Source organism: Sitophilus oryzae, unplaced genomic scaffold, assembly GCF_002938485.1.
Source record: "Sitophilus oryzae breed Bouriz unplaced genomic scaffold, Soryzae_2.0 scaffold_1396_pilon_pilon, whole genome shotgun sequence".
Taxonomy (NCBI): Eukaryota; Metazoa; Arthropoda; class Insecta; order Coleoptera; family Curculionidae; genus Sitophilus; species Sitophilus oryzae.
This window is the reverse complement of record NW_022146055.1, coordinates 11,772,868-11,794,740: the sequence shown is the minus strand read 5'-3', so window position 1 is coordinate 11,794,740 and position 21,873 is coordinate 11,772,868. Positions and strand designations below refer to the sequence as shown.

General features: G+C 37.9%; 1 protein-coding gene across 2 annotated transcripts in view; it reads left to right on the top strand.

The window, feature by feature from the left end:
* Window positions 1-21,873, top strand: part of LOC115876050 (calsyntenin-1) — a 495,751-nt gene that overhangs the window by 163,033 nt on the left and 310,845 nt on the right. For both annotated transcript variants that reach the window (XM_030891724.1, XM_030891725.1), the window contains exon 2: window positions 11,022-11,307. In XM_030891724.1, the coding sequence (XP_030747584.1) occupies window positions 11,022-11,307 (286 nt within the window). The remainder of the gene's footprint in view (window positions 1-11,021; window positions 11,308-21,873) is intronic.

Genomic DNA, 21,873 nt, shown 5'->3' with positions numbered 1-21,873 from the left:
TAAAGGATTTGAAGGACATGTTTGAAAAAGTAATAAAATAAAAATTAATAAAAAATTTCATTCGCTTTCACAAAATTTGTATTAAAATCAGCGTCTGTCCGTCTTAGGACTCCGTGTACCTCTATCCGTTAGACGAGTTTGCTTGCGATCGACCCATAATTAAGAGAAAAATCCTGATGATTTCGTCCATTTAAAGGCATCAGTTCGAAACGTCGAGGGCGTCATCCTGTAGCCCGTCCCCGGTTATGCGGAAATCGACCCACATTTTTTTCAGTATCAAATCCTTAGATGTAGATGTAAACGAAACGTCGTATCCAACTTTGCAGGGTGGGATCGTGTGCGCCGGCGCGGCGCCGCGCCGTGCGTCGCTCACATAGCCTACCCAACAAAGTTGGTCAACTTTTGACGTTTCTTACGTAAAAACTAGTGTCGTAAACGTAGTCACAGTGACACGTGTCTTGCAGTTAAGTTGGCCTTGGTCCAGTCTATCAACATACCAAATTTCATTTAAATTTGAATTTTAATCGATATTTTCTAAGCCGTAAGCTGTCTTTACCGCTTTTCCTCTCGCGTGTCGTGTCACGGCCTTGAATTTTTTACTCCCAGCACGCGTAAAGAAGTTTCACTTCAAATACAAAAAACTGTAAAAACTGTAGTGGTGCTATTGGAGGGCGTTGTAAGCCCAATAGGCATTTAAAGTGTATAGATTTAAGTCGAAGTCATGTATGACTTTTTTCATTCAGAAGTAAAAACGCCGGAGAATATTCTGTGTCAATGCGATAGCCTGGAAATGGTGCGGTTGTTTGTACTAGGGACTTGAGTCAAGTCATTGCCAAAGATCTATCTCATAAAATATAATCTAGTCACTCTGTTTTTTTTATTAAGTAATACAGTAATTATTGTCTATTGACGAAGTGATAAATTGGAGAAAAGCAACTCACAACGATGAAACTAGATTAAATCTAACATCTAGTTAAGTACACCATTAAATGTTATTTGATGTCTGGCGTGTTGTGACGAAGGGGCATAGCTTAATTCGGTATCGTTTGTCCTTTATAAATCATTAAATTGCGGAAAATATTAAAACATATGGCAATTTCTCGAGATAGATCCTATGTTAAAGAACAAAGCTACATCTGGCTCCGATGGCATTCACAGCTTTTTGGTAAAGGACTGTTCAACTGTCCTGTGTGCTCCCCTCTGCCATATTTTCAATCTATCATTAAGACATGGTGTTTTTCCTGAGATCTGGAAGATTGCCAAGGTATGTCCTGTTTTTAAAAAAGATGACCCATCTGTTATTGAAAACTAGAGAGGTATTTCTATATTATGCAACTTTTCCAAAGTATTTGAGATTATTCTAAATAAATTTCTATTTTTTAAGATCAAAAGCAAGCTTTCTATTTATCAACATGGTTTTTACTCTCAAAGATCTTGTATAACTAATCTCTGTTCTTTTTCTTCCTATGTCTGTGATGCCATTAATATAAGGATCCAAGTGGATGTTATTTATACTGATTTTAGCAAGGCATTTGACCAGATTGACCACCATATACTACTCCAAAAGTTGTCTGACCAATTTGGATTCTCGATCGAGCTTTTATCTTTGTTAAAATCATACCTTCTCGGTCGCAGTCAATTGTCGAGCTTGAAGGGTTCAAATCTGACCTTTTTACACCTACGTCAGGCGTTCCACAAGGTTCTAATTTGGGGCCGCTTCCTTTCAATATATTTATTAACGACCTTGTTTCAATGTCCTACTGTCATAGACTTGCATATGATGATGATCTTAAATTATATAACCGTATAGATACTGTCAGAGATTGTGTCTCTCCTGGAAAGCGTTGACCTGCTTAGTAAGTGGTGTTTGACCAACAGATTGAATCTTAACATCTCTAAATGTAATGTTGTTTCTTACTCTCGAACTAAAAGCCCAGTTAAATTCAATTATTTTATAAATGCTGCAACACTGAACAGACTATTGGTCATAAAGGATCTAGGAGTTATTTTCGACGAAAGATTCGCCTTTATTCCTCACACCGTTCAGATGGTGGTTCACGTCTCTAGAACACTCGGCTTTGTATTACGTAACAGTAAGCATTTTTCCAATTTATCAACCATCAAAATATTGTATTTCTCTTATGTGAGGTCGAAGCTTGATTATGGCTCAATTATCTGGTCCCCTATTTATAATTGTCATGTACAATCTGTTGAGTCTGTTCAACGGCGATTTCTAAAATACGCCATGTTTAGAGAAGACGGAATCTATCCTCAACGGGGTATAGATCATGCGCATATTTTGGATAGATTTGGTGAATTGCCGTTAAGTACACGTCGTGACTTGCAGTTGATGTCTTTTCTGTACAAGCTGGCAAATTTTAAAATTGATTCTCCATCTCTGCTCGAGCGACTGCCATTTCTTGTACCTCGTTTAGGTGCTAGAGAGCAACCTGTTTTTTTTCTTGCTTTTACAAGATCTAACATATTGCTGCATAGTCCGATTTACAGAATGTGTCAGATCTTAATCGAATTTCCACTGCAGTAGATGTATTCCATCTCTGCTCGAGCGACTGCCATTTCTTGTACCTCGTTTAGGCGCTAGAGAGCAACCTGTTTTTTTTCTTGCTTTTACAAGATCTAACATATTGCTGCATAGTCCGATTTACAGAATGTGTCAGAATCTTAATCGAATTTCCACTGCAGTAGATGTATTTCATGACAGTCTCCCCACTAGTCTCGAATCATTCTGTGATATTGCTGGCCATCCCGTTTAGTCTGTGTTTAGTTAATTAATTTTTATATTTAATTTTTGTGTTTTTATATTTTAGTGTAGTATTTTAAAACATATTGTAATTATTTATTATTTTTTAATCTTATTTGTTTACCTATTGTTTCGAATTTCCTGTAAGTGGGCTTCGGCCTGTCGGAAATAAACGACTATTTATTTATTTATTTATATAGACTCCTAAACCTAAAGTTTTTGAAATATATAAAGGCCCGAGTAAATGTCTGTCTTGAGGTATTCGTTGTGTGTATCAATTAATGGTAACTTTTAAAGGTCTATCTTAATAATTTTTGCGCGTTAAATTTCGTTCAATTATCCCTTTGTGTGCGAAAAGTTGATGATAACTGTCGTAATAAAAAAGGATCAACATGGAGATGGGAGATGGACCTCACACAGTAAAACTTAAAGGCCAATTTAACAGAAAAAGAATTATGACTCGTATTAGTCGGTTTGTTAATTTTTTATATCAAGTTTTTCAAAATATAATTGCGGTTATCTATAAAACTTGTTGTTAATTTTATTCTTGTGTCATTACGTTATTATGTTAACGTGATTTTAGTATCGCATAAAATAATCATTTTACAAAAATATTCTTCTTTCGGTTATCGCTTTTAAAATTCTATTTTTACTGGTATACATCCTATTTTAATGGTATCTTGAGGAATACGATAGGTATATACGTTAACTAGAGTTTATTCAACCGATTTCTTTAATAATATCCTTTTTACAATTTTCATTCTTATCGTCTTCGCCTTCCATTTGAAGCACAAACATCTTTACCGTCTACCTGAACTGTCAGATTGATCCATCAGTTTTGTAAACAAAATCCTATTGAGTACATACCTCTCAAGAAGATTTCTTGAATCAGAAAAAGTATGGAAATTTATCTTATTATATATGCTGCAAACGTAATTTTACATATTTTTTGTCTATATGATACCTATTTACAGACGGAATTTGAATACTTTGTAGTAAATATCTGTTGACATTAATAATTACTGTAATTAGATAACTTTATCAAGTCATTATCACACATTAACACTTAGTTTTGCATAAATTAATTTTTATTTAAAATGAAAGATAAAACTATTTCTACTTATGTAAATAAATACATATATAAAAATGCGCTTGCAGAAAGCAAAATAGTGAAATAAACTTGCTCAAAGCTATTTAAATAAACACACACATATACAAATGCATACATACAAGATGACTCCGTTTTTCCGGAAAATCTCTGTATCAGGATTCCTATTTGAGATTTTCACTTCAAACCTTTTACAAAATATATGTTTAATGGTAGTTCACATTTCAAAAATATTTTTATAGATATACAGTGTGAGTCAAATATATATCATTTATTTATTCGAGTTTAGTGAATTTTGCTGTAAAATTCTGGTTCCAAAAACACCTTAAAATCATAGAGTATACTAAGGGGTTTTGGAATTATGACCACGTCCATGAGGACATCAATCTGGACGTCCGGGAACCTTCGTATGAGAACTTCTAATCGAGACGATCGACTTATTGTAAGTTTATCGCTAAGAAACCGCCGTTTGCCAGCTTTTCAAATTGATAATGAATTGCACTTAAGAACCGTACATATTAACTAACGGACTACAAGAAGAAGATTAAATGAAGCAAATCTTATGTCAAGAAGGCCTGTTTCGGGACCAGAACTTACTAGATGTGTTGACTAGGCCCAAAAGCAAAGGCATGGTCTTAATGTAAAAATTACGAAAAATGTTAGTGCCTTCTTTAAAACCGAATATTTCCAACAAAAATAAAGCTAATGAGATGAACCAAAAAAATAAACCATCGAGAAAGGAAGTATCTAGATGATAAAATAATTTTTAAATTTCTTGCTATTTTAACGTATTTCACAGGGTGTTTAAAACTTTCATCAAAAATATCAACATTTTGTTTTCCCTCGTATAATTAACAGATGGGGAGTTTCATTTTTAATTTAGAAAAAGATACTAAGAAGTCAAATAATTTGGCAACACACTGCTTAAAAAATCATGAAAATCGGCCCATTAAAATAAAATATATTAACCTTTAAAATACATCAAAGTTTTAAGATGCCCATTTTTCGTGCCTGTGAATGCATTTCAAAAACTATACATTTTAGTCATATAATTTTCTAATGAAACAAGCCTTTATTTTTTTACTAGAATCCAAAAATCAATTAATATATAGGGTGTTCCATTACAAAAAACATAACTTTGATGTGTAACTTTTTTTGGGGACACCCTGTAGAACTCAATAGAACTCAGAAAATTTCACTTCAATACAAACTTTTTTTCTCTTTGCAAAAACCGCGTCGCATATGACGCGCCACCCTGTATAACTCGATTTCAATCAAAATTTCAATGATTAGAATATAAGCAGAATAGGTGCATAATATGCATTAGATTTATTTATTTCAATAAATTTACTTAGAAAAAAATTAAAAAAAAACAAAATATTAAGAAGGAAATAATTAAGAATTTACTAAAATTACTAAAATAAAACATTAAAAGCAACGAAAAAAAAATGGGTAAACATTTTAGTATTTTATCTATAAAACACAATACAGAAGGTTTCACATTAATACATTCACAGTAATTGAATTCCGAGGTAAAAGTATCTGGGCACTCCACTATACATGAATTGGAAAAAATGTGTATACCTATGAAGAAAGAACGTCAACGGTTTCTTGTAGACGTATCTGTTTTAAAAAAAGTAAAGACTTCTCGAATAGTTGAATTTAAATATTTTAAATAAGTTTTTTTTCTTTATTTTATGTATTTTTTTATTCTTTGTATTTTTTGCTTCCGAAGAGGGAAAGAGATAAACTTTCCGAAACATTGAGCATTTTTTTCTTTGTTAGGCAAATTTTTATTACTGTAAACCTAACTTCTGACAAGCAGTGTCCGTTTAGGTTTAACGCAGAAGTGTTTACAAAAAATAACTATTTTATTTTGTAAATTTTTCTTGCAGTGCAGTGGCGAAATACCCATAAAGGATTTTTTGGAAAGAATTGGAAAGATACGCAACCTGATGGGCAAATTCATGACAAGGCTGATTAAATTACGTCTCAAGTGCTGTACGGTGGAGGCACCAATCGTTCTGCGGTCAACGCGTAAAACACTCATTTTCTCTAATTCGGCCAGCGAAGGCATATCGAAGACGGTGTGGATCTGGAAGCGACAGTGTTGCCATATTAAAATGTGTAATATCTGTAATTCGTTTGACGAAAATATTTTGGATGAAAAGTCTGCGTTCATGTATTGAGAATTTATTCGTGTTAAACATTAAAAAAAGAGAATAAAAAAAATAAAAACTCTTATAGGTACTGAATATGTCGTATGATCGAAAAAAGTCGTTTAGTTGGCTTGGAAATGACGATTATTGACATTTACCATAATATTTTATATATGAAATAACAGCGATCTTCATTTCCTGCTGCTCTTTGCTTAATCATAGAATATTATATTACATTTTTTTATTGATAGAAAATATGTATTATTAATGTACTGTACGCAAAATTCGTAAATCTACGGATTAATCAGTTGTTCTGGCAAAACTGTCCCCGGCAAGCACTCACCCTGTCGACTGAAAGCAGAACTACGGTTTGCTACGGTACAGTAAACTTTGGTACAGTATTCTCTATGATGCGCTGTAAACTAAACTAAAAAAACTAAATCTCGGAATTCTCGGAAGAGCTGACGGTAACGCTAGCTACATCTCGGACAGGTTTTGTGCCATGAAATCGCCAATAAGATTGGGCCTCTTCTCATTTCTTCATTCAACGCTTTTAGTTATTTTTTTTGCAAATACAGGTACATATTAAAAATTAAAAATTAACTTTTTTTCTACTATTTCTCTAATAATTATTCAAATAAACACATTTAATGCAGTGTCCAAGAATTAAAACGTCATAAAATCTTATAGCAAAAAATGTCAATCACCCCGACCCGCACAGTTATTGTGAACCACATTTCAAACCTGCCTCGGAAAAAGCATCATTCGCTATTGCACCAATACAAACAAAGCTGCTAATTTCTATCTCAATCCGGTATATCGTTACTACTACAGCTTATTTATAACAGTTATTTTTTTATGCTGTTTCGAGCATAACGTACCTAATACACCGCGATCGACTGACACAAGCGCAAAAGCTATTATTTCCCGATTCCGCTTATCTCGACTGTCGTGCGTTGTAAATAACTGCTTATTTTTTATATACGTTATTTTTTAACCTGTTGCGAGACCAAACATCAACCATCGACCGATGCAGCAGCGTTTGCCGTGGCCCACCGGTACCGAAAAAACGCCGTTACTACTCCACTGTGCTGTATCTCGAACGCCGCCAGTTATCGGTGGTTGTCGAAATAACTGCGATTTTTCATACTAGTTATTATTTGGAATTGCTTCGAGCCCCATAAAGTTTCGTGGTGCTGCAGAGAGCCGATTTCGTATCACGAACGGTCGATCTCTACGTGTCGTTTGGTTTGGTTTGGTTGCGATTTTATATCTGTTATTTTTTTAGAAGTAGTAACGGTTACGTTATTTCATTTCTAAATAAGTGTTATAACATAACAGATCGATAAATAACAACCCATCTCTAAATTGAACTGGTCCACAACCTTGTATCCAGCCACGGTTTGGATATCGTCTTACAAGAAAATAACACTAGTTTACATATACACCAAACCACTTTAATTTTTAAACTGTTAACCGTCTTGTTAACCGTGTTTGCCTTAAAATGCAAGTTAAAAACTGTTCGTTTATTACAGGAATTACGAAAGAAACTTAGTTCTATTTGTTTTCTGCTGAATAAGTGTCTATTTGTATTGCGGACATTTCGGCTGGTTCGGTTATCCTCAAATGTAATGTTCATAATGCCAATCATCTATAAAATGGCGTTCGGTAATTAAAGTGGTAGCAGCATTTAGACGTTTTGTCACGTCACGTCGAGTACGTGCTTGGCTGGATGCGGCTGGAACTACGAGTGGGAATTCCGCAAATGCCTTGAATCAAGCTCGGCATTCCGCTTCCATTGTTACATATTTTTCATTTTGAGGTACTCTTATTAGATTTCCATTCGAAAATAGTTTTTCTCTTCTATGTATGTAAATATTTGTAGAAATAGTTTCTTGCCACATACTGATGTTTATAAAATCCAGAAATTAAAATTGTTTTATTTAATATTCTTGAGAATTTCACTTAATTTCAATTTGATTTTGGTTTTCGGTTGTTCAAAGTTAATTAGGCATATTTCGTATTGGCTGTTGATTTATGCCATTTTTAACGTATTAGCTTTACAGTTTATTTATATCATGTATCTTCTATGCTTTTGCAAGGTCGAAAAAAAACGAATTACAGAAAAAGATGCCAAATTAAAGGTTTATTGGGAACAAAAACACTACAAACATAACAGAGTATACATTTAATATGTAGGTTTGATATTTTAATCTTTCTTTAATTACACGGCATTAAAAATCGTCGTCAAATCTCATCAGCAAGATAAAATCACTAATTCACCACAATACACCCAAAAACATTTAATTTTAACACTAGATGCGCGTTTCCATGTTAGCATCATAGCAGATAATTAAAACTAAGAGTCTAGTCTAGTTTTAATCATCTGCTTATGATATCAACATGGTTACAGAAACACGTGTTTTGATGTATTGTGGTTTTTAACCAAAGTTTCTAATTCTCAACTGTAAATCTCACCACTTTTACTGCAGTAGTTAAAAATCAAAACAAAGGGACTATCAAGTTTTTATCTGCCGCAACTCGTCATTGGGACCCGGTTAAATACCTACTGTAGAACATTCTTCTAAAAGTTTGAGTTAAGCTTTGTTGCCTTATTTCAGTTTGATTTATAGAAATATTCGAGTTATAGAGATAAGGAAATTCGCCCTCGAGTATCATTAAATATGTTTTTTTTATATTAAAGGTGCATGGTTATATTTATACCTAGAACAAAAATTATAAAAGGTGAATCATAACTAGCAGTATTATGAATTAATGTAGTATTCGACTAACACTGTTACAATAAGTGGATTTTTTTATAAGAAATGTGCTTAATTTATTAAGAAAAGCTTTATTTTATGGATTTATCATTATTTTATGTTTTATATTTTAACTATTTTTACCAAGCTGAATTTGAATGAGACTAAAAACGGCAAATAGTTTTTACATTTTTGCTCTTTACTTGTACATGCAAAAGCTGTTACGCGTTTACGTGTTTTAAAGCATGTATATAAAATATTAATGGAATAAAAGCTTTTTTGTTGTTATATGTTTTAATTTGTGGTAAAGAAAGATGTGACGCTTAATGGAAAACGGTCTATTTAAAGGATACAGGTTACATTATGCGTTATAAGAGATTTTTTCAGCTTAGAAATATACGCTTTTAGGTCAGCTTATTTTATAATATCACGTAGAAATATTTTTTAATTATACTAGGTGAGTTTTCCACGATGTTCTCTATAGGTATCTTGGAAAGTACTGGACTACAGTAATTGCAGTTTTGTGACGACAAACATATGCGTCTTTAGAAGTTTTGAAATAGTTTTTATTTTAAAAATGCTTCCTAATTCCATATTTTAGACAAAAAGTCTTCGGATAAAAGTTGTAGATATTCACATCCTTTTTTTCTAAAGCCTGTTATTTTTGCCTTATTCAACCATTTCCAATTATAGTATAGCCTCCTTTACATATTTAGATCCTCTCTTTGTAGTTGGGCCCATTGTTGTCTATTGCTGACTATGCGGACCCAAGTTATCACTGCCAGTTTTCTAATATCATGGTCCCATCTTAGGTTCGATCTTCTTCTAGGTCTCTTAATTCCTTGTGGGTACACTGCTGTAATTTTTGTAGTCCATCTGTTGTCCGCTCTTCTTGCCAGGTGTCCTGCCTATTACCTGGGCCTTTTACTTATCCAGTCTCTTCTTTATACATTGGTCGAACGTTTTCTTCTTTAGGTAAAATGACATTCTAGATTTGAATATGATTGAGTTTCTTCCATAAGTACTCCATGTGAACTTAATTCTTTTGTTGATTTCTGGTAGTAAAGATTCCGAGCTGTGTATTAGTTTTCCCAAATATATGTATTCTTCTACTATTTTCAATTCTGTGTTATTCATTAGAATGTCTTTTCTGTCCACTGGTTCGTTGTACATTAATTTAGTTTTTGCTAAGTTCATTTTGAGACCCACTTTAGACAGAACAGCTTGTAATTCAGTTTTAAAAAGATTATTTTTTTGTACTTAAAACAATGGCGGATTTTTCTAACATTTGTTAAAATAACTTAATGTATGTAGTGATGACTTTTTTAAGTTTTAATTTAGTCATAGACTTAACTTGAAGGTACTTCTACCAAATAACTAGAACAGTTATAATCAGATGATAAGGTTTTGGCAAAACGCAAATATATCAGATTTCCCTAACGGACTACAAAACTTTTGAGCGCGGATTACTTCAAGCCAAATAAAATTTAGTTAAATTAAAATATAAGGTTAGAATGATATAGATCCGGCAGAACTGGAGCCTGGATGTAGGTCCATGACACTTGATGTAGCTTCGTACTCAACATTTTTAAAATGCCGCATCTACCCATCTAGGTTCTACATTCATCAGTAGGTTAAGGTTGCCAACAGTCCTCTGTTCCAGAGGACAGTCCTCTTTTTGATCACACTGTCCTCTTTTCTCTCACGTATTGAAAACTTTTTTACATGCCAAAATCAAAATCTAAAAAATATTCGTCTATCGCCACAATGCTTTTTTTTTCAGAAAAGAAAATGAAGAAATATTTATGTACATACAAGAAATATTTGTGTAAGCGATAAACATATTTAACTATTTTATGTTTACTTACCGTTAGCTTATGTTTTGAAAAAAAAGTTTTGTTGAAAATGGTTTGCTTTATTTTACCAATTTTTGAGTTTAACTATTTTTAAAAAGTAAGAAAGACCATCAATCCCATAACGTTTACATAACTTTTTGGTAAATTCTAGACATTTGGGCAAAGTTTCAAAAAATGCTTCGACTGTGTTTCTTTTTTACCCTCTCGTCTTTTATTTTTTTATTTTGAAAGTTGGAAACAGTAGGTACCGGTACCGGAGAGAGGTCCGTTGATTCATATCCATCCGGACCAACTCATCTCTAATTTATTCCTGCTCAACAACGAATAACATTATATTTTACTTTGCCTGCAAACTTTACATGTTTAACTTCTTTTTAGATGACGCTCCTCGCCTCGACATTGATAACCTGGAGAACGGTTACCATGGCATCGTAAAAGAGAACGAAACGGTGGTGGAAGTCACCCCGCCGATCAGGGCCACCGGGGCCGAGGTATGTCGCTTCCGGATAGTGAACAAGCACCACGGCGAGGCCCCCTTCGAAATCGAATTGCGAGAGGACGGCCGCGCGGAATTGAGAGCGCGTCGCAGCCTCAACTGCGAGAAGAGGAAGAACTACAAGTTTGACATTGCTGCGGTCGGATGTAACGGAAAACAAAGCGTGAGGTGAGTGTTTATATGCTTGTGATATTTTTTAAGAGATGTCATAGTTGATGCTAAGGCTGTCACTTTGAGTAAAAAGATTGAGGAAGGATCATAATGCTATCCATGCATGGTGGGCGGAAAAAGGATTCTAGGGTGGGGGTCATTGACAGTTCTATTTGACGATTCATTTGACACATTTGAATTTGATTTGAAATTTTGTCAGTCTTTACGGAGCTTATTTTATGTATATTTATTATTTATTCTACTACTTTGTAGTATAAAGGTAGTAAATCTAGATGGAAATTGTGGCAGAACTTAAATTAACAATGACACTATTGCGATTTATCGAAAAAGAGTCTAAAATAGTTGGTTGTGTAGCGTGCGGTAGATCTCGGTTAAAAATCGAGTGAAATAATGGAACAGCTTTTCGCTAGTAAGTGACTATATAATATACAGTACGTCTGTCCGTTCTGTAGCTCCGGGGTATCCGTGAGAGGGGAAACGATATTTTCTCGATGTTTTTCGTAAAAAATTAGACGACGCGTCCCATCAATAAAAATTCGACAAAGTTGCAAGTAGCCAATAAAGTGAGTGGGCGGAGCGATTTGCGGTGACGCACTCGTCAAATCGACGTATAAAATATATTGCTGTTTATTTAAATGTTTTTTGCCCGCATTCCTTTCATAGACACAGATCCAGCAGATGTACTGTACATACATGTAGTAAACGGATCATTTATGAAATTCGCTTAAATTATCTAATTATACAGGGTGTCCCAGAAATAAGTGCAAATATTTTATCTGGTAGTATAGTTCAACCCCAGAAACACGCCTATTAGGTTTTTTTTCGCGAAAAAAAAAAATTGAAAATTTGAAAAAAAAATTGGATTTTTTTTTAGTTTTTAGTTACAAAAATAGCTTTTTGATAATATGGCAACATAGGTATTATATTAAATTTACAAGAAAGAAAATCCAGAAAAGATCCAGTGGTTCTCAAAATTTCAGCAAAAAATCATTTTTTTTTGGAAATTTTCAAAGTACAATAACTCCGTTATTTTGGACTTATTTCAAAAACGACAAAGAGAAAATATGTTTCTTTTGTCGAGATCTAGCACCCCTTAAAATATTTGTACTTATTTCTGGGACACCCTGTATATTGTTTCTTGCATTTTTGCTTTTTTTACTACTTGTCAAAGATTAGGTGTCAAAGATTTAGATACGTCAATTTGACTTACCTGCTTCAGTAGCGTAGCGGATGTTTGTGTTAATAAATATTTATTATAACTTATCTATTTTTATTAGAATTTTATATTTTTATAACAATTTTAATAACTACCAACATTTATTCACAACGTAAAATTTGAGTCTACCCCACGTCTACCCTACATCATAGTTTTACATTTTTTAAATAAAATTAGAACGGCATTGATAAACCGGAATTTAAGTCGGCCATGTTTCAGTCCCATCGCGGTGGACCTAAAATTTTTGGTATGCTCCTTCCTTAATCTTTGTATTCAAAGGGCTGTCAGATCGGATCACTATGGATCAGAAAGCTATAGATCGATGTTTTTGAGGTCTGGACATCGTATTATAAAGTCTAGAAAATTTCGAACTGGAATCGTATACGCTCGAGACAAAAACATACATAATATATCAAAACCACGATTTTGCTGTTAAGTAAGATCGTTGTTTACGAAAGTAAACTTTTTCACAAACACTTTGTTCTCAGAGGGCGTATACGATTTTCTCAAATGCGAACATGCTCGAATATCGATTGAGTATGATGTAAACTAGAGATTTGTAGTTCGTGAACGAACTAGTTCCAACGAACTATTCCGACCCCGAAACGAAATAAACTAATTCTCTGTTTCTTAAAAGACTAGTTCTTCAGGACCTATTCCGAGAACCGAGACTGCGACCGAGATATTATAACATGCGACGGCGACGGATCGGCCAGCGCGATCGTAGCTCGATGGTAGGCGGTAGTGGGGAGTGACAGCCATATATGTTATCGGTCTCGGACCGAAAGGATCGAGAGGAACTATATAAAAGACTAGTTCACGGACGGATCGGCCAGCGCGAACGAGGGTCAGCAGTATGTTATCAGTCCCGGACCGAAAAGAAATAATTAAAAGACTAGTTCAGGGGAACCTATTCGGTCCGCAGTTTCACGGACCCGCCGCGCCGTGTCTATAGCCGCGGCCGGCGTAATTACTACCGAAAATTGTCGTGGATACTGTTTTTACTTTTTAGTTTTTTCTTTGAATATTTTATGGCAATGTTTTGCTTTAGGTCCTTCAAATTCAGAAATATCTTATAAAACAAAGTTGATATCTGACTTTTTAGACAAAAATAAAGAGCTTGAAGTGGCGTATTGTAATTTTATTCAAGAGAAAACTTTACCTTCTATTTATCATTTAGCTTCACCTATATATGTGTTAGTATTAAATATTTTATTATTTGCTCCAATTGATTTGTTATATAGTTTTTAAACTCTGATTTGAGTTTATTTTTAATTTTTTGTTTTGTTGCGGGCCGGTGTGGACTCGACCTAACCTCACAATATGGCCCGCCCTCGGATGACCTTAACATCGCATAGACACCGCAATGATTCATTCGTTCGAGAAGAATCGAGTCCCACTGGAATGGACGAGTACATACGAGAAAATTCGAAAACCTTCTCTACGCACCTAACGATCTATGGACAATTCTAGAGTTCTTTACCTGCCGGTATAAAAGCCGGCGGCCGTGGCCTACAGGGGGCAGTTATAAATATACAGTTGACGCGCTAAAATTCAAAATAAATTCTTAGTTATAAATCGTTTGTAAACAGTTCTATAAGTCTTTTATCGTTATTATTTTTGTTCATTAGTGTTAAATAAATAGTGTTTAAATAAATTGTGACTTTCTATCCACACGGAACCGACGAAAAACGTAACAATTGGTGTCAGGTGTGGCGTGTGTGATAAGAAAAATAAAAAGACTAACAATGGCTCCGAAGAAATTGTTGAAAGACTTGAAAGTGTCCGAACTGAAATCCATATTGGAAGAGAGAGAGTGCGAGACAGATGGAAAGAAAAGTATTTTGCAAACCAGACTGAGAGACGTTTTGAGGGAGGAAGGCGAGGATCCGGACACATTTTGCTTTGAGTTCGAAGGTGACCTTGACTCGTGCCTACAAAAATTAGAAGATAAAATGACGGAAAACTCTCAAAAATTAGAAGACAGTTTGAATGACAAAATTACAGAAAATTCCCGAGAATTGCAAGACAATTTAAACGGCAATTTGAATAATTTAGAAGATAAAATCAGTGATAAAATGATGAAAAATTCCCAGGATTTAATTAATATTTTAGAAGATAAGATCGCAGAAAATTCTAAAGATATACAGGCCAGCTTTAATAATAAAATACAGGAATTAGAAGAAAAGATAATAGATACACAAGATAAAATAACAGAGATTGAGGAAGATGTAAATAGAAAAATCGAAATTTTAAAACAAGAAATAGAAAAGGCCAATTCACCAAAATGTCAAGAAACATCGGAGGCACCGAAACTAGTCGAAAATAAGTATATCTCAAAGTCAGTTATTAAGCCTCCACAGTTTGACGGAAAAACCGCTTGGGCCAATTATTTTTGCCAGTTTGAGGCCGCTGCGAGAGCGAACGGATGGACAATCGCTGAAAAGGCTACCGCTTTGACTGTTGACTGCGAGGAGATGCGACTGATATCCTGCAGACACTGTCACCATCGGAACAGGGAGATTATCAGCAATTGGTACGACATTTAGAAATGAGGTACGGCCAAGCTCATTTGGAACATGTCTATCATTCACAGCTAAAAAATCGCATTCAAAAGTCAAATGAGTCTCTGCAGGAGTTTGAAGCCGACGTAGCCCGCCTGGTTCGCCTTGCGTATCCTGCTACGCCCGAGAATGTTATGGAGCGGTTGGCAGTACAGACATTCTCCGATGGCTTACGTGACAGGGAGACAAGGCAAGCGCTTCTTCTAGCCCACCCAACGCGCTTGGTGGATGCTTTAGCACGTGCCCTAGAATTTGAGGCCGCGAAACAGTTCTCGGTCTCTAGTGAGAGTACGGGCGGTCAACCAATGTTCCGACAAATCCGTGGAAAGCATTGTACGGAAAGTCATGGAGGAGTACATGGGCAAGAAAGGACCGACTTGTTGCTGGAATTGCGGCCAGGCAGGACACGTAAGAAGTCACTGTCAAGAAAAAGACGTGGACTCGGTTTCGCCAAGTGTCGAATCAAAGGGACACATATGGAGCAGTACCCAACAGGTTCCAACGAAAACTGTTCAAGTCGCATCGCTACAACACAAGTTCAACAGCATTTTTGTGGCTAGTTTCGTGGATGGAGAGTTACGGACCATGCTGTTGGATACGGGTGCGACCAAAACGATCATCAGGCCGGATATCCTTAAAACATCAAAAAGGATTAAAACAACACAATGGCGACTACGTACAGCTACAGGAAGCTGCGCTCTCATCCATGGAGAGGTAGATCTTAATTTTGTTATCGGAAGCACCTGTTTTAATCATCGAGTGTTAGTAGCAGACATCGAAGATGAACTTATTCTCGGAATGGACATCGTGACCACTAGAGGTTTTGAACTAAACCTCAAACAAGAAATTTTGAAAATAAATGAAGAAGAAGTGGTTCTACATCGAAAATGTGAGGAGACGCTTCGCGTGGTAGTAGCAGAAGATGTTTCGATCCCTGAGCGCTGTGAGATATTTTTGGATGGTCGCCTGGAAGGTAAAACGAATAATGGGAGTATTATTCTGTTGGAGCCAAGGAACCATGACAGCGAAATAGGACGAGGGGTCGCTGTTGGAAAACCCCTGCTACGAGCGAAGAAGTCTGTACCGGTAAGAGTAATGAACACGAATTATCATTCTGTATCCTTGAAGAAGGGAACCCTGTTAGGGTACTGTTGTTCGGCCTCCTCAGTCATTCGAAGCGTGGAAGCCTCCAAAGTTTCGATTTCAAAAATTCCGGACAAAATGGTTAAGGAGTTAGTAAACGTTAAGGGATTATTTCCCGAAGATAGTAGAAAATTGAGAAACCTGATAATCAAGTATCAAGATGTGTTTGATAAAGGAGAAGCAGGACATAGAGGTCGTACCAATTTAGTACAACATAAAATTGACACCGGAGATGCACGACCAATCAAACAAAATCCGAGTAGACTGCCGCTCGCCAAACGTGAAGAAGCTGACAAAATCCTTCGAGAAATGAAAGAAGAGGGTGTCATCGAACCATCTAACAGCCCGTGGACATCGCCGGTAGTACTAGTAAAGAAGAAAGACGGTACCACCAGGTTCTGTGTTGATTATCGGCAACTTAATAATGTTACCAAGAAGGATAGCTATCCCCTGCCGAGGATAGACGATACTCTAGACAGGCTGGCGGGGTCAACGATATTCTCTACGTTAGATCTGAAGAGTGGATATTGGCAAGTCGACATGGCGCCGAAAGACAGAGAGAAGACAGCGTTCTCGGTGGGCTCCGGACTGTGGCAATTTACCGTCATGCCTTTTGGATTGTGCAACGCGCCAGCTACCTTTGAGAGACTAATGGAGTCTGTGTTAAAGGGACTATCCTGGACTACCTGTTTAGTGTACCTGGATGACATCATAGTGGTTGGGAAATCCTTTGACGATCATCTGAAGAATTTGGAAGAAGTTTTCAAGCGACTAGGGAGCTCTGGTTTGAAACTTAGCCCCAAGAAATGTCATCTGTGTCAAGAAAAGGTACACTACTTGGGCCATGTAGTCTCCTCCCAAGGAGTTGCGGTAGATCCACAGAAGACCAAGACAGTGGAAGAGTGGCCGATACCTAAAGATAAACATGAACTACGAAGCTTTTTGGGACTATGCACATACTATCGCCGCTATGTACAGGGTTTTGCCACCATCGCAAAACCATTGACCAGACTTACCGAAGGCGAGAGGCGTTTCTCTTGGGACTCAGATTCTGACGAGGCATTCCGAAAATTGAAGAAGGCCCTGACTAGTGCGCCCATACTTAGCTACCCTCTTGGCAACGGAAACTTTATATTGATACCGACGCTAGCAATGTTGCGTTAGGCGCTGTTCTGTCTCAGATCCAGGATGGTCAAGAAAAAGTCATTGGTTATTTTAGTAAGACCTTGTCAAAACCGGAAAGGAACTACTGTGTAACCAGACGAGAATTACTAGCAGTAGTTAAAGCAGTGGAACACTTCTACAAGTATCTCTATGGAAGAAAGTTCTTGTTAAGAACAGACCATGCTGCTTTGAAATGGCTGTTGCAATTTAAGAATCCTGAAGGGCAGGTAGCTAGATGGATTGAACGATTACAAGAATTTGACTTCGACACAGAACATCGAGCTGGGGCAATCCATCGGAATGCCGACGCACTTTCCAGAAGACCTTGCGCTAAGGACTGTAAGCATTGTTCCCGAGCTGAAGAGAAAGAAGTGAAACTCCTAAGAACAACTGTGGTTAATGATAGTTGGCAACCCGAAGATCTTGCAAATGACCAAACCAGTGACCCAGAATTAGGTTTAGTAATTAACTGGAAAACACAGGCCAAAGACCAACGTGGGAAGAAGTTTGCAGATATTCGCCGAACGTAAAGTCGTACTGGGCCCAGTGGAATTCCTTGGTAATAGATAACGGACTACTTCGCCGTGTGATCGAGAGACCGGAGGGACAAGAAGAGAGAAGGCAGATCGTCATTCCAAAGAAGAGGGTCCCAGAAGTCTTGGAGGAAGTTCACAATGGAACCAGCGGAGACATCTTGGTGTTACCAAGACACTTGGCAAGCTGCGTGAACGGTTCTACTGGGTGAACTGCAAAGAAGATGTGAGGGCCTGGTGTAAGAAATGTGACATTTGCGCAGCCATTAATGGGCCACAAAAGCGTGGTAAAGCCCCTATGCGCCAGTACAATGTTGGTAGTCCCTTCGAACGAATAGCGATCGACGTGGCTGGTCCTTTCCCGGAGACGAACGATGGCAACAAATACATTGTGGTAGTAATGGATTACTTCAGCAAATGGGTCGAGGCCTACGCGTTGCCAAATCAAGAAGCGTCCACGATTGCTGATGCCCTTGTTAAAGAATGGATCTGCAGGTTTGGTGTTCCCATGGAGCTTCATTCAGATCAGGGAAGAAACTTTGAGTCCAATCTGTTCCAAGGCGTCTGTGAAGTCCTGAACATCCGCAAGACCAGGACGACTGCTCTACATCCACAATCCGATGGGATGGTTGAACGCATGAACAGAACTATCAACCGTTATCTGGCCAAAGTAGTCTCTGACCACCAAAGAGACTGGGACAAATTTCTTCACCTGTTCCTGTTGGCCTACCGTTCATCCGTCCAAGAATCTACAGGGCAAACTCCAGCCAGCATCGTTATGGGACGGGAAGTGCGCCTACCCTGTGATCTGAAATTTGGTTGCCGACCGGGAGAAGAAGTCGCCGGAGAAGATTATGTCCACACACTACGTCAAAGGATGGACGACATTCATCAGAGAGTCCGCCTAAATATTCAAAGTGCTAGTGACCGAATGAAGGAACACTACGACATTCAAGCTGAGCATGGAGGATACCAACCAGGGAAGTTGGTGTGGCTATATAACCCGCAGAGACGTCGTGGGTTATCTCCGAAGCTACAATCCTCGTGGGAAGGGCCATACGAAGTCATGGATAGAATTAATGACGTCGTATACCGTATCAGAAAATTGCCAAAAGGAAAACCGAGGGTAGTCCATTTCAACCGTTTGAGCCCCTACCAAGGCGAAATAGAAGATCGTGCTGGGACCGTGAGAACCTGCAGCTTTGATCCCCCTGATTCGGAGATGTCCTTTGACGATTTCATGGCCCGATACAACAGCAGTGAGAAGGCTCGCTATGGTGTAACCAAAGAAGATCAACGAGACCTCTTTTCCGTGCCTCCTGATTATTCGCTCGCTCATTGTGTGGCTCGAGATTTGCGGATGTCCAGAGGAATCGCTGCGACGTTCAATGAGAAGTTTGGGCGTGTCGGAGAACTACGCCGACAGGATCCAGAGGTTGGAAGCGTCTTGAGGCTAACCGACAATGCACATGGTCAAGCAAGGCACATCTTCTACCTGGTCACCAAGGAATGGTCCCCGAGTAAGCCGACTTATCTCAATCTATGGAAGACCCTGATTGAACTGAGAGAAGCCCTGCTAAACAACAACATTGCACGATTAGCCATTCCGAAGCTGGCGTGTGGACTCGATGGTTTGAGTTGGCGTACAATCCGGAACATGATTGAAGTCTTGTTCAGATTTACGGGAATCGAGATCCTCGTTTGCTGCTACAACCCAAAGCTGAGATCGGGAGAGAAAACTGTAGACTGCTATTTCTACCAGACTTCGCAATGTACCAGGGGCCAGCTTTGCAAATACCTTCATTCACCGTATACATCTCGGGACGAGCATGTACCTAAGAAGGGGGCAGTGTTGCGGGCCGGTGTGGACTCGACCTAACCTCACAATATGGCCCGCCCTCGGATGACCTTAACATCGCATAGACACCGCAATGATTCATTCGTTCGAGAAGAATCGAGTCCCACTGGAATGGACGAGTACATACGAGAAAATTCGAAAACCTTCTCTACGCACCTAACGATCTATGGACAATTCTAGAGTTCTTTACCTGCCGGTATAAAAGCCGGCGGCCGTGGCCTACAGGGGGCAGTTATAAATATACAGTTGACGCGCTAAAATTCAAAATAAATTCTTAGTTATAAATCGTTTGTAAATAGTTCTATAAGTCTTTTATCGTTATTATTTTTGTTCATTAGTGTTAAATAAATAGTGTTTAAATAAATTGTGACTTTCTATCCACACGGAACCGACGAAAAACGTAACAGTTTTTATCTTCAATAAAACTTACCTAGTTTTTAATATACGACATAAAAACTATACAGACCATGCTGAATGGTTCTGAGCTATGACGAAACCAATGAGCAAACAACAGGGATGTCAATGTTAGTCGGGAACTAATGTGAACTAAAGATCTTGTTCAAGGAACTAATCCTCTGGAGGAACTAGAACTAAAGAACTAGTATCTCACAAAGAACTAGAATTCCCACCTGTAATGTAAACACGTTCTTTAAACTCTTATGCCGGTTCTACATGATGCGTCCGATCTTGATTCCAACATTGTCAGCGATACGCTCACAAGATGTGATGCTCACCATTAAATGAACTTGAGCTATAGTATTGTATTTTGTATTCTCTAAAAATCTCGCGAAATAAGAGTATGGGATTGTCATTCCCCAGCCGTCTTTGACGCCGTTTTTTTTTCGATCGTATGGTATTATTAATTGCAAAACCCCGTCCACCATATACCATCCAGCATGAAAACGCCATACAAATTTTAACAAATTATGTCGATCCGCCTAATTTACTTCCCGTTTCAACGTTAATGGCGGCGTTAATAAATCACGGGGACAGTATAAAAAGTTTCCATTAGCCGAAAAGGTCGAACTTCGACAGGAAATTGTCTATTGACCCGGGCGGCGCGGCGCGGCGGGATTTCGCATGGCGATCGCGAAAAATGTGTGCGAATTGGGCCCTTCTAAAAATGAACTAAATCGATAGAATTTCATACATAGACTGACGTCTGTTTTTGCCGGGACAAATTGGTCAATAAAAGTAGTCATCTGTTATGGTCTTTTACCACCTGTGTAGTTAATTTTAGACAGAGAAATATGATTTAGAACTTTATTCAGAACCTCGCAATTAGTGGAATAAATTAGCAAAGTTTACAGAATAAAATAACTGGTCTCAACCATGGGGCATCAGGGGACACACCATTGTATTTACCGCTTACTTCTAAATGCGGGGCTCTGTAGAAGTGGATCGACTATCCCTAGCGACTCATGGGAACACTATGAGATCTAGCATTAACAGCATCACCGGTGAAGCTCTGGGGAAGCCCCCTAGCGACACTGGGAACATTACAAATAAAAGTTTCAAGGGACCAAATCCAAAGGAACAAGAGGGGCGGCTGACACTTGCTTGGGATCATCCTCCACAAGTGGCACACAAGCTACCACCTTCTCCAGCAAGGGTCGGGAGCCGACCTCTAGACCCAATAAGCGACACAAGCTACCGTTTCGTCTACCCGGCCTGGGTCAACCAGGCGGGCTAGACGATCCTCTGAGAGTAGGTCTTAGCGAAGCAGAAGCACGGAGATACCTCCGACTGCTCCACGAAGAACTTGCTCCAGAGGAAGCGAAAGCGAAAACGCTCTTCCGAAAAGGGGAGAGTAAAGAAACCAAGAAACACCCTGACTCATCTCCATCAAAGGGCAGGAGAGGGATCGAGAACCTCTCACCTCTTTTTTTCACTCCGGCAGGGAGTGAAAAAAGCCAGGATGGAAAGCCGTCCAACACCGGGAGGCAAGCAGGGACGTATCACCAGCTTTGCCGCTATTGCTGGACAAGTTAAAATGGCGGAGCTGCCAAAGGATTTCCCAGAGGTTGCTCTGACCACCGACCAGCAAACGTCTCTAGAAGAGGCTATGCTGGACGAAGTAGTACA